Below are 14,106 nucleotides of genomic sequence, written 5' to 3'. Positions count from 1 at the left end.
CTCAGGTCTCCCACGAGGCGACCTCGAGGCCTTGCCTCGTCGCCACTTCTCGGGCCTGCATGCTGGACTGCCCACTCTTGCGTCTTGACGTTGGAGCTGCGCAGAGCAGCGGCCCACTTCGAAGCAATTGGCTCCGGAGCCACTGCCATTGTAGCTGATGTAACACGACACTCCCACAACATGTGTGAGAGCGTCGCTCTATTCGTATTCTGTCGGAGCTCTCTATATATTTCGCTGCTAGTGTTTTGCTGAGCTTCATGCCGAGCTTAATCCAACTACGCTTAATCCTACTGACAAACTAAACTGGTATAACTAGCTATAGGGCATGGCCAATGCGAACCCCAAGAGAACCTCCGAACGAGCCATCTTTCCTCCTTTCTTTTTTTTCATCTCTTACCCACCTGTTCCCTGCGTAGGACGGCAGACTCGTCGTGGGTCCGATCTACCTCTCTGGCTTTTCTTTTTCTCTCTCTCTGCCTTCCTCCGTATATATTTGTGAGTCCATTACCTGCAGTCTTCTGTCAGAGCAGACTCGCTCAAACTTTCTTCAGGTAGCTTGGTGCAACACCGGCAACAGACCAAGGTCTTTAGTGAAAACGGGGGCACGGCGCTAAAGTTTCGAGCTCAGCAAGCGCACCCCCTCGTCCCTAAAAAAATAAGAACAAAGAATAAAGCGTGCGATAAAGTGCCAACGAGTGGCAATTGGTAAGTGTATGCAGAGAAGAACTAGCAACAAGTTTCTCGTCCCATAGTACTTGCTAGCAGCCGGCAACTGCACCCTTAATTTACGTATTTATTACTTTGTTTGTTTGTTTTTACTGGACTCAACGGGGTCTGTAATGTGCCCCATAAAACGGTAACACGCGTCGACTTTGTCTCCATCGCCAAGGTCTCTAATTAGGTTCGTACATGCAACGCGTCGGAGCGGCAGCCCCGCGATTTCGGGCGAGACAATGGGAGGGCCTCGAACAAAAGCGTCCCGAACCTTGTTAACTCGTCTCGAGCCAACGACCGTCGCGCTGCTACTTACGAGCTCCGTGTAGCGCGCGCTGCATGCCGTGCAGCACAATGGGGAAAACGACGAAATTCAAATGGCATCACGGATGAACGAGAGCGCGGCCTTTGATAAGGAGGGAGCGCGGCTGGTGTACTTGGCCGCTATTCCGGAGCCTCGCGAATTCCCGTCGCTTCGAGAGAGCTCGCATGCAGGATGTAAAACTTCCGGATGGAAGGCAGATGGAACTGCAGCGTTCGCAACACTGTGTCTGTATCAACGCTGACGAGCGTGCAAAAGGAGAGAAGGGGCAATCCGATGCAACGCAGCTGCTTACGGCAGTGAGTTATAGTACGGGGCAATTTCGACATTACACTTTTTTATGTTTGCGTTGCCCTAAAGGTCGTATAGATCACGACAACCGAAAAAAAGAAAGACAAAGATGCTGACCAGCTTCAGAGCGGCGTTATGTTATAATCTATCTATTAATATATTATAATGGCTTTTCTACGAACCAGTTTTGGTTTCGCTTCCAAAGAAGTGCGTGCGTGTGCGGTGACGTCACGACATCGTAGAAGGCGGTCGCATGATAGCGGAGCATCGTGACATTTTAGAACTCACAGACACTGCATTTACCCACAGACACGATCTTCCCGCACCTTCTTTGTCCACCTCCCTCGAGGATACCCTCGAGTTCGGGTATCGGCGTCATATTCATACGGTTAACAGCATGCGCATAAGCACGCGTATGTTCCGGGCTGACTGTTCCGCTGTGGCACGATCGTGTGTAGCGGTTCGCGAAGACTGAAGGGAGACGATAGCATCTTTCGCTCGAGCCTGCTGAGAAGGCGTAATGGGCCAATTTTGCCTCGGAGCGTTTCGTCTAACCATATATGGTATGGACATTCTATAGTATGCGCATATCGCTGGGTTAAAAGAGAGAGAGAGGAAAATACGTTTATTTTGTTAAGTGGAGAGGTTGGCTCTGCGAGGAACCTTCTACTTCCAATCCACCGCCTTCGCTAGTCAACTACGCCTTCTTCCTATGTCAGCTTAAAACACAGGCAACTCAGAACAACCGCGTGAGATAAAAGCTCAACGCTGCCGAAATGCGTAAACGCAAGTGCCGAATTCGTTAAATTTATTACGGGGAGTGGTTCCGTCAGAATAGCGTCGTGGAATGGCAGCCAGCCGTTACGGGGGCGAGAAATGACCTCGAGAGCCTCCACCTCCCAGCCGTCCTTGGTCCCGAAAACTTCTCCCGAAAGCTCCCGAAAACTTTTCAGAGTTCCCTAATATAAGTGGACGACGTTGCGCATATCCACGCGTGCAGCAGAGTGAAGGAAGGTTTTACAACAGCACAAAGACAAAACTGATGGCATCATGCTTTCGTGCTCGTCTAGACTGTGCTTCATCGGGCAACGCAGAAAGTGCGCTCGATAGTTATCCGGCCCACAAACTGTCAGGTAGCGAGCATCGAGAAACATTTCGTTGTTTAAGAAAAAGACAACACACAAAGAAAAACACAAAATAGACGTGGTTGAGGTGAGGGAGGGGGATTGTCTATTTTTACCGCCGCTGATTGGCTACTGGCGCACGAGGAGACACAGGGGTAGCGCTTAATTGTCTCCTGGCTCGTACAGCTCTAGCGAATCAGCATTTCAGCAGTGGTCGACATGGACGGTGCTTGTACAGATAACCGCAGCACTTCTCCCACCTATTTATTGTCTCCTTTCTTTTTGCGGGCATGTTTCCTTAAATTGTGCGCTGCTGATATATGAATGCAAACTGCAGCAGCCAACCATAGTCTGTCTTACCACCTCGATATCGATACCCGCCCCCACCGGTGAATTCGCAGACATGCACGATATCTGAGCAGCGTCGAATGCGCATGTATGATTCTGATTACACGCACGCATAAACTCAGCAGGAACGCTGCTCTCTCTCTCTTTTTTTTTTCTATAACAGCGAACGCGATAAGGAGTGGCTCGGTCGACAAGCCGTATGCGAGTGAAATTGCTAACTGGCTTGCTCGACAAAATTAATTGCGACATGGGGGCTTAAGCTAATAAAAAAAAACGGTATATAAATGGTGCCAGTACATTGATTCGCTGACATATTAATGAACGACGAATTAGAACGGATCGGTCATCCTGGTTATGATTAACTCGATCCCCCCATAAGAGAACTTGCGTTTGGTAAGCGAACCTGCCGCTGCTATAGCTCGCAGAATAACAAACAACAAAAGCGAGTACATATGTGTATATGTATACCCCGAGGCTCGATTACACAGCTCCCGAAAGTCCGACAGTAAATATATATCGTACCGTCCGCCGAGCAGCGGCAACCATTAGGATCACGAAGCGCGCGCAGCGGTAAAGCCGCATTACAGGTTCCGCGAACTCGGCGAAAAAGGAAAAAAAAAGAAAAAAAAAAGAGGAAAGAACCCGCGCCGCCAGTGGCAAGTCACTCACACGACTGGCGCCCTGTTTGTTGTCGTCGGTATTCACCGTTGTTTTTCCCCCTCCTTCCCCTCGGCGTGGACGCGTTTAACGCATTCCGAGCAAGTTTCATCCCGCGAGACCTCTTTACTTAAGCCGCGCGTGATTAAAACGGGGCTCGCGGAACAGGCCGGGGTCATTACTGTACCAGCAGCAACAGCGGCAATAGCGGCAACAACAACAACAATAACAAACAAGAAGGAAATTAAACGGGAGCTTGGAGGCAGGCGAGCGCGCTCAAACGCATTGATGAGCCAGAATGCGCGCGTGTGTGTGTGTGTGTGCGTGCGTCGAGCACACATTTTCAGAGTGTGCGCGCTCTTGTTGGTTCTTTCTCATTTTATATCCGCCAGACGGCGCTCGGTCGGCTATCATTGTCTCGCCGTTGATGGCGGCCTAATAGCTTTGTGTGCATCTTTTCTTTCGTGTCCGCCGCGCGCGCGCTGTGCCGTTGTTTTGGCAGCGGAAAAAGCATTGTTCGTGCCGGTTATAAGCGGCCACCTCGCATTTTGTCTGCGCCGCGCGCGTTGTGTGTATGTGAGAGCTAAGCTTGATGAGCTAGCTACCGCACGCTTACGCAGCACCTCTCTCTCTCTCTCTCTCTCTCTCTCTCTCGAAACGAGGGAAGAAGAGGGAGCGCAGGAAGGGCCGGAAGGTTTCGTGTTGTCGGTCGCCAGGGGTTTGTAACGAACGCCTTGACGACTACGGGGAGTGATTAACAAACTTGGAAACATGACCGGCCCTTTATTTAAGTCTGTCGTTGCGTGCGGAACGTTTGTTCTACATCTCTACATCCTTCCTTCCTTCTTTTATTAGAGGCGCCGGTCGTTCCGGAGGAGTTGCTTCTGCGGAAGACTCGCCATAACGAATAAAGTAAGAACACAAACAAACAAGAACGTAAAACGAAACAGAAGCTTCACGATCGCGGTTTTTGTTCATCTTCCCGTCTCTCGCGTGCGTTTTCAAGATGATGAAACAGGCGAATAACGAGGCGAGACGAAGTAATTCAAGTCTGTAAAGCGGGCATCGAATTAATTCGCACACGCAATGTCGGTAATTGAGGAATGCCCGCTGCTTCGCATTTTAACCACTGTTGTTCCCGATGCGAAGTTTGTTAAACTCATGTGCGGAAGGACTTAATGTGGTCGGCATAATCGCCACCACCACCACCATTATTATTATTATTATTATTATTATTATTATTATTATTATTATTATTATTATTATTATTATTATTATTATTATTACTATAAGCATTAGTAGTAGTAGTAGTAGTAGTAGTAGTAGTAGTAGTAGTAGTAGTAGTAGTAGTAGTAGTAGTAGTAGTAGCAGAAGTAGTAGTGCTCATTTATGTGCCTTCGTTGCTTCGTACAAAAGACGTCTATCGTTCCAATCGCGCGCCTTAATCGGGCCAACGACAAGAAATAAAAATAATATCGCGCCACAAAAATATCCGCGAAGAACCAGAAAGACCTCAATACTTCTGCTCTGGAACACGGGACCCGCTCGCTTTTACATTGACGTGGATTTGAAAAGGCTTCGAGGCCTCGCTGTTCCAAAAGCGACCTTCGCCAAACAGGATGATTGCGTTTATCTCCGGAAGATAGCTTGGGCCAGCGACGCGGAAGGCAGTCGAACTCGTGAGACTCCTACAGGCTGGCTCTTGATCGGAAAAATAAAAAAAAAAAGCGCGACGAAGAAAAAGCTTGTATACGCATTGGTCTGAGCGCAAACATTCTCCTGCTTGCATTGAAAGCGCTTGACGACTACGTCTCCTTTGAGATTAACGTGCCCGAACGCGGGATGAATTCGTTTCGCAAGCAGCCCGACCAGCAACAATTAAGGATTTCAGTGATGCCGGATGTAAACTGTACCCTTTGGTGCCTTCTCTTTTTTTTCTGTGTGTGTGTGTGTGTGTGTGTGTGTGATTAAGCCCTTGATTAAAAGGACGAAAACTCGCTCTCAGAAGAATTACCGCGGCGATCTCTTTGAGAATTGATATTGGAAACATTGCGTGCAGGTCCTCCCTCTTTAATGAAGCTATTTAATGAAGGGCAGACATTTCGGCCGGGGCTCGCGACCGCCTATATGCATATTATGCTGTACTCGGAAAGACAAGTAATACAGTCACGCGAGATTTAGTCTATACCAGCATTGAACATTGGTCCTCGAGTGTTCGAGGGAGCACACGTGTGTATACTCGGTCGTTCGTCGATGAACGCGGCTGGAATAGTAACGAAAGTAGAGCATAATAGGACAGAAAATGACCAAACATAACGGAATGTAAGCTTTGGCATCTTAACGACCCCATAGCCTCGTCGTTTACACTGCGATGAGGATTTGTTCATTTTACAAGTAGCGTTATCTCCAATTCGCGAGCCGGTGATCGCGAATTGGAGATCGCGATCGCGAACGCTGGCGACCGAATTTTGAATTAATTCCGACGACACGTGATGTTTTCTCAACGTGTGCAAAAAACCTCAGTCAGTATATACACGAGTGTGTTTGCATTTCGCGTCCGCTAGAAAGAGAATAAAGGTATCTGACTTCAGTTTGACCAACAATAAAACCAGTATATAGGGTATTGCAACTCGTCCGAAAAAAGTTGGCTTCGGACCTCCTTTTCTTTTTTTTCATCTGTCACTCCCTGCATTAGCATTCATTCCACGTTGGAGCGGGTGGCACGCCCACGCGTGACTCTTGCGGAAGCCAATAAACTGTTCACACACCTTCGTGCCTTTATCCCCGGCACGACGTCTAGCGGGAACCTCTTCGGACGCCATTAAAACGCCCGGATTCAAGGTGGCTTTCGGAAGCGAAGACTCTCGGACCACTGCCGGGCGCGTCGCTGGCGCAGAAAGCAACGAGAGCGTTACACTGCCGTGCCGCTAGACGACAGGTCTCAGCAAACCTTTATCGACGCTCAACACATACCCATCGCAAGCACCCTCGCGACGCATGCGCTCTAAAACCATTGCTTCCGAGATCGCAGCGGCGCAACTTGCACCGATGGAATCTCGGAGGCCACGCCGAAACGCTCGTCGCAAGCGCAGACTGCGAAGACTAAACCGGCCGTCTGTCTCGGAACAGCAGACGGCGGAACAGAGAACAACAACTCGCGATCCGCGTCTCGTCGTCGGGTATACCTGCATGCCGGCGGCGCGCCCACCGGACCGGCGTTGTTCATCGCACGCTGCCTGCCTGTCCGCCCGCTCGCAACTTGTCTGAGAATTCAATCTAGGAGCGTGCAACGTCAGTGGTCTCTCTTCCCGCATCGCGGCCCCGCCGAACCCCCTGCATGCGTGTATCGGCACTGAAGATACTGACGTTATAGGAGAGCTTCACCGCGGCGTCCGGCTAGAGCGGCCAAAGCACGTCGCATCTACGCTGTATACAGACGCGCGTGTGTTTAGCGCATCCACAACAACCAGCGTGGGACTATATAACTCTTTCCCTCTCTTGTCTACGTTGTGCCTCACGAGCCAGGGCGGTGCTATTTTTTTCTCGATACCGATCTCACGCGCGGCGCTCATCGGACGCGGAGACGCCCTGCTCCACAGGCCGCTTTAATTCGAGTTTTTATCTTCTCCGACTATCGAACGTCGTGCGTCTTCGCAGCGCGGGTCTCTCGCCGCGCGTAAAGATTGGAGGCACCAGTTAAGGTTTTGCAACGTATTATGCAACGAAACGGGCCAACTGCTATTACCAAACGTGTGTCCTGGGCCAAACGATTTTCGCGTTATTATATATACTATATACGGTACATTATAGAGGCCGTTATAGAGGACGCACCCGGTCGTCACGGTATAGCGGAGTTAGCATTGTTACCGTTATTACTATTATTAACTGTATCTTAACTGCTTTCTTTCTTGGCCCTTTATGGTGTGGGGTTGAGGTAGGGCCTTCGTGTCCGTGTACTTAAGTTACTCAGTTCGAATCCTCGGCGAATAGCAGCGGTGCAACTGCCGAGTGCCAGAACGCTAAACTATCACAGGTGCAACAACACCAGGAACTGAGCTTCCGAAAAGAAACTTCCTCGCCAGAACGAGAAATTGGCCTCCCCGAAGCATGCACGTGACCGCGCTATCTCCCCCATGAATACTATAGAGAGGCCTTCGTCCTGCAGTGGACATAAAAACGGAGGCTGATGACTATTACCCCCTTTTATGTCTGTTGTATAGTGCTCTGGCGCGGTAATTATATATTTTCTTTTCTTTTTCTGTTTTCCTTTTCTCTTATTTGAGCACGGTCCAGTTTTGTGAGCCGTGCATATTGCTCGCGCCACTCAACGAAATCAGGGCACGATGGACTTGCCGTGTACAGGTATACAAGCCAGACGATGTCGTCCCTGTACATGCGGGAACTTTGTTTACGACGGACAGACGCATCAGTCCGGTAATGCATGCGTTATCACTACTTCTGCGCGCAGACTGACTCGGGCCTGCAGCAGACGGCAATGGGTCGTTGACCCTTGGTCAGCGAGTTCGTCCAGGAAGCTCGCGGTGGCTACTGCGTAACTGCAGACGTCCACGAAGCGTTTCGATGAGAAACAAATGTTGGGTTAAGCTTCGCAGAGAGGCCGCCCCGCTGACGTATTATTCAGACGTCATTATAGTAAATCGATTATCTCATCTCCATTTGCATACGGCAGTAACCGCCTAATCTGCTATAACGTTCACTCTCGATATACGTGTATACAATTTACCGCGAAGCGAAGACATTCTGCTGTTTTGAGCTGCTAACACTGAAGTGTCACTGTATATAGAGCGGCATCACTGCCAATGCGCCATTTTTTATGAAAGCTGCAGAACATATTCACAGTCGCTTGATGTTTATTAATTGCGGGTCTGCTATTCGAAAATCACGAGTTAAAAGAAAAGAAGTTTTTAAAAAGCAGAAAAATGAGAAGGAAGGAAACGAAACTAAAACAATTCGCGCTGGCTGTACAAAAAAAAAAAAACAATCAATCGAACTGACTAAACAACTAACATAATAATTAATTGAATTATTGATAAAGTATACCTCGTCAACCTACGCATTTGGCATTTCGCTATTTCGTAAAATTTGAGTAATCGCATGGAACACGTGACGTCACGATAATAGGGTGGCGCTATCGTCACCGTAGGCGGCCATCACTCTATAGAGTGAGATAAGCGATGCACATCCAGGCGTAATCACCACATTACGAGGAATGTAAGCTTTTATGGGTTTTGCCAGAAGGCCAGATTAAACAATCAATGTCAATTTTCTGACGAGCGAACAACCAAGAATATCGCGAGAGTCAATGACGCGCGTCTGCTTTTCTCGACCATAATAACGTCACCACGTCGTTTCACCGCCTTCCGCAGCTGGGATTTTTTTTTTTTCATAAACATGATGCAACTGGCTTTTGGTAGCCCTACATTTCGCAGACAGCAGTGCACTTGGAATAAACTAAAACAGACCCTACGCTTTTTCTCAACGATTGTCCAAACATAGCCTCCGAGATCATGCGGCGCTCGGAGGCCATGGTTCTAAATCGTTTTGCCGCCAGCGGCCAACGCTGCTGAATCTTTCCCGCGCGCCATTCAAAGAGATGGGCTCAACACGATTTATTACCAAGTGACACTGGCCCCCGACTCACGTTTTTCGTCACGTCACGCTCACTCTTCGTAAATGCACTTAAGGATTTGGGCTAGCGTCTTCAGCAGAACTTTATCGCAGCTTTCTCCAGCAGTTAAACGTCTGCATAAAAAAGAAAAATCAATGCAGCAAGTTGATTACCCCCCTTTCATTTTTCAGGAAAGCCTATTTAACCCGGATATAGGGGGCTGCTTAGACTGCAGACCATCGCGCGTGACGACCCTAAATCTAATATCCGTGTTATTAGACGAAGTCTCACGTGTATAATACGTGCGTATACGTACATGCGTGGTAGATGATTGATTATACGGGGAGATCGGGACACGGTCGCTGCTTACCTGCATAAAGAGAAGAAAGGAACGGGTACAAAAATTAGCGCGAGCATCAAAACTGTGCACCCGGCACTCAACAACATACAGAGAGATGAGCAACACAAATTGTTCCGTCGTTGAACGCAAGTTTAGCAGTTTGTCGCACATGGATGGCTTCGTTGCGGAATCACTTATATGCAAATGAGCATCTCACGAGATGTGTCTCTAGCGCAGCTCGTAACACAGGACTTGGGGTGCGTTGATCCTTGAAGCTTAGACACGCTCCTGCACGCTCTCTCTCCCAAGCCTGTTCGTTGCCCTCTCTTGGCAGACGTGGACGACTCCGCCCGACTTCGCTCGACCTGTGCTTTGTTTGAGCACTCCTTGTGTGCCCAGTATAGGGTAAGTTCAAGGCGCGATCAAACGTCCTTAGCTGAAAGGCACGTGACTTCTTGCCACCGATCCTTGGCTAGAACGATCAGTATAATAATAATTACTTAGCATATGAACCAAATATTTAATTAATTAACATAATAACTAATTCACGTTTACACTGTAGAGATAGAGAAAGGCAAAGGAAAGAGAGGGAGGTTAACCCGAAATTATCTCTGGTTGGCTACCCTGTACTGGGGGAGGGGCATACGGATGCGATAGGTGAGAGAGAAAAGGATAAATGAAATGAAAAGATTATCAAAGAAAACACACACACACGTACACAGGTTACTTCCTAAACAAGAACTACGAGCTAAGGGCTCTCTTTTTTTTTTATGCGATGGAGGTGTCGTTACAGTGAGACCACCTAGAGATAAAGAGAAGGAGGAGCGGTGGGAGAGAGAAAAATAAAAATGCTGTGTGGTCACGAAGCCGTGACCGAGACTCCGACTTCCTGACAGTCATCTATATACGCTCGTGGTTAGTTACACGAGACTACTAAAGAGGCATAGACGATAGCGAGTGGTGGTGGTGGTATACACGGTAAAGGGGGTGACGAAAGCAAGCACGGGGGTCAGCCACGATGTGCGCCGCTCTGCCATTGTTTGGCGAGGTCAGCCGCGCTATCGCCAGGGTCTCGTTGTTTCCCATCTAAGCCGTTCTTCATTCGCTCGCACCGATTCGTCACGTACGGGCCGCTATGGTTTGGGGCGCGTGGGACTCGCCGCTGCCCCCTGTTTAACGCGCCCGCCTCCGCCCTGCGTATCAGCCCTCACTTCCCGCCGCCGCCGTGGATGCCGTCGCGTGTGTATACAGAAAAAAAAAAAACACCGCTGTCCCACGCGCGCGGTTCACGTCGAAACTCGTGGGTGCGCAAGCGCTCGGATCTTCGCGCTGGCACGTTCTATTCCGGAACAATGGCTTGTCGTGTTTGCAAAAAGGGAGAAGGTGCAACAAGAGAGGCAGGCGGTGGAGACGCTGAGGAACGGTGGAGTAAACTAACAACGACCCTAACCTTTCTTTTGTTTTGTTTTGTTTGCCGGCCGGCACAGCGCTGTGTCGTGACATTTATGAGATACGGCGATGCCCGTTTTATGAGCGTGCACCCTTGCCTTTACGCTTAACAGGCTTGGCCGAGCTTGCGCAGTCAGTGCGGGACTGATGCGCTCAAATCCCAAGGGTGGGAGGGCGGAGTCCTTTTGATTGCAGTGAGCCAGTGGCCGTTGCCCAATAAAGCCCTTGCGTGTTTTTTTTTTTTTTTCTTCCTCCAAACAGACCGACCACAAAGGCAGTATAGACGTTGCGCGAAATTGACCTGGCTGTTGACTCTGGCCGGAGCGGAGGGAAGTGACGTAACGGACGGCATGGTGCGAGACGGTGGTGTAGTCGCGAGGTGTCGACATGCGGCTGGTCGCTCGGTGCTGCAGGCGACAAAAGAGCTTTGGGAGGAGCGAATGGAAATGGGTAAATAAAGCACTGAGCCTTCCTCTGCGGTGGTCGTAACATGTTCTTTGCAGGCGAAATACTCTCTCGGCCGTGTAGTATAGTTGGACAATAGCTAAGACACTTGCGCAGTCGGTTGAGGCTGGACACACATCTAAGCGCTGCTGCCTGGTCAAGGCTGCCGAGGGCATCGACCTCGCAAGTAGACGCAGACGTCGAAAAAGCTCTGGATTAACTCAATAACTTATTCTTGTTGCTGACGATTTAATATATACAACACTCGCCCTTGGCGCATATCTTTATGGGGGAAGTGGGCTAAAATTAATGTGTTCAAAATAGGAGAACATGAAGATTATTGAAAAAATAAATAAAAAAGAAACAATTAAAGCGAGTGCGTGCGTAACAGCGTATATACTGCTGACTTACTCCTCTTGCAGCTTCTGTTGGTTACACTTAACGAACGAGTATCGACTGTGGCAACCTTCAACCCGGTGAAGCAGTTAAATACGGTCTTCTGGTTACCGTGTATCTGCCCGTGGCCGCAAACGGAGGTCAGTATTGAATATCGAACTTGTCGGCCTGCAAGCATGGCTCAACAGCCCTTCGTATCGCGCGCCTCTCTACTAAATCAAGAAGGCCAGTCTATACTCGCTTCTGTGAGCCATGAAGCACTGCGACAGTTTCACCCCATTTATTCAGAGCTAAAGGCCTTCTCCCGGCAGTAAAAAAAAGAAGCGCATTTACTACTACTGTTATAGTTTCACTTCAACTTCTACGAAGAGTGCGTCGCTCCTAGAAACAACGAAGCCACAAAACATGGCGCTTAATTGTGCGCTTCCGGTATGCCCAGGGACTGGCGTTTTCCATCATATATTTGGATAATTTTGCTGTCGGGTGCCCAGTGCCCTCCCCCCTTTTTCTTTCTCCCATTCCCTAGCCCATGTCCCTTCTTCCCAGTGGGGCCATGAGCCACCCTTTCCAAAATAAATTCATTCATTCATTCATTCATTCATTCATTCATTCATTCATTCATTCATTCATTCATTGTTTCGTGCGGTATTTACACGTGTGTTCGTAGTATTGCAAACCAATGAAAATTGACTACGACTGCACCACCCTAGCCCGACTTCACATTGGGGGGCCCGTCCACACAATGCAGTCGGCGCCTGCACGCTCGCATGGCCAGCGGCGTTGCGCCTACGCATCGCCGCCCGACTCGACACGCGATATGCAACGCGCGCGTCGCGTCTTGCATCGGACGCGCTCCGCTGGCGGCGCATATCGCAGCTGAACCGAGACGAGCGGACGGCCCCTTCTCGTCGAAGACGTGCGCCACGTTTCTTCTTTCCCCCCACCGTGGACCACCGCAGTTTGCGGGGCCGTCCGCATGCGCCGCCACAACGCGACCAGGAAGCAGTCGCCGCTTCCCGCATCACGTACACACTCGGCCATGAGGACCACAAAAAACGCGCGCCCGCACAAAAATGCCCCACGGGCGAATGCGTCCGCAAGTCGGTCTGCTTTACGGAGAGGACAACGCTCCGCGTGGCAGTCAGACGAAGGGTGCGTGTCGGTCGACAAGATCGAGGAACGGAAGGAAAGGGGAAAAAAGAAAGAAAGAAAGAGAAAAAGAAAGAAAGCTAGATAGATAGAAAGAAAGAAAGAAAGAAAGAAAGAAAGAAAGAAAGAAAGAAAGAAAGAAAGAAAGAAAGAGGGAACAACCTGACCGAGACGAAGCCTAGAGGACGAGCTGTTTTTGCACGTTTCTCGAGTTTACCGGGTCGCCGCGGCGCCGGCGCCGATTTGTTTCCGCAGACGCGCTCGCGGTCAGGGAGATTGTGCGTCTCAGATTAGGTGCACCGTACGTACAACCAAGAACACGCGCGAGGGGAAGACGTGGTCTGGGTTTACAATGCCTGTTGCGCTTCGTCAAGAGACTAACGATATCGGAAGGATGAGTGATGACGAGCGAACACTCGTCATTAAAAGCCTATATACACGCTCGTCGATGCAGCTCAGATACGCGAACGGGAAACGTGAGCCGAGACGTTGCCGTCGGCCTGTGCTGGCGCCTGTCTGAGGCGTTACGCGTGTCGTTGCAGTTAGCAGAATCTCGGTTGGAGTCAAATCCGCTTGCTGATGAATATAGGACGCGTGGTTAGTTAAAGGATGAAAGAAAGAGCAAGGCAAATCTCCGGAAACATCGAGTTGGCGTATACAAGGAACTCAGCCATGCTGCTGCCACAGCGCCAGTCCGCTTTGCCAAAGCTAGTTGCAACTTTATTATTTTATTACGAATTTTATTATTTTACAACTCACTCTTTGAGGAATATCTCTCACAAGTATTGATACACCTCTCACACGCCGGCTCTGCCAGCTTTCCTTGCTATACTTCGTTAATGATTGCAGGTTACGCGAATACGTTGCTCCGCGTTACGCGGCGACAAGGACAACACCGAACAGCGGTGGGACGCAGCTCTACGCAGTCTCACATTCGTAGATTAGCTATGGGCAGTCCAACGGGCCCGCCAAGTGGCCGAAAGGATTGGCCTTCCGGTTCCAACGTGGGAGCGGCCCGCTTCGTATAGGAAACTAGCGCGACCTAATGGCCCACAATGAAGTTTTCCATCCATCCATCCATCCATCCATCCATCCATCCATCCATCCATCCATCCATCCATCCGTCCGTCCGTCCGTCCGTCCGTCCGTCCGTCCGTCCGTCCGTCCGTCCGTCCGTCCGTCCATCCATCCATCCATCCATCCATCCATCCATCCATCCATCCATCCATCCATCCATCCATCC

At 49.7% G+C, this 14,106-nt stretch overlaps 1 protein-coding gene across 3 annotated transcripts in view; it reads right to left on the bottom strand.

The window, feature by feature from the left end:
- LOC135908477 (uncharacterized) overlaps window positions 1-14,106 on the bottom strand; it is a 463,787-nt gene that overhangs the window by 303,359 nt on the left and 146,322 nt on the right. Inside the window, exon 3 of one of the 3 annotated variants that reach the window (XM_065440258.1) lies at window positions 9,402-9,455. The exons of the other annotated variants lie outside the window; for them this stretch is intronic. Within the exon in view, the coding sequence (XP_065296330.1) occupies window positions 9,402-9,455 (54 nt within the window). The remainder of the gene's footprint in view (window positions 1-9,401; window positions 9,456-14,106) is intronic. 3 annotated transcript variants of the gene reach the window in all.

This window comes from Dermacentor albipictus, chromosome 3, assembly GCF_038994185.2.
Source record: "Dermacentor albipictus isolate Rhodes 1998 colony chromosome 3, USDA_Dalb.pri_finalv2, whole genome shotgun sequence".
NCBI lineage: Eukaryota > Metazoa > Arthropoda > Arachnida > Ixodida > Ixodidae > Dermacentor > Dermacentor albipictus.
Note: the sequence above shows the minus strand (reverse complement) of the source record. Positions and strands in the feature narration are given on the sequence as shown.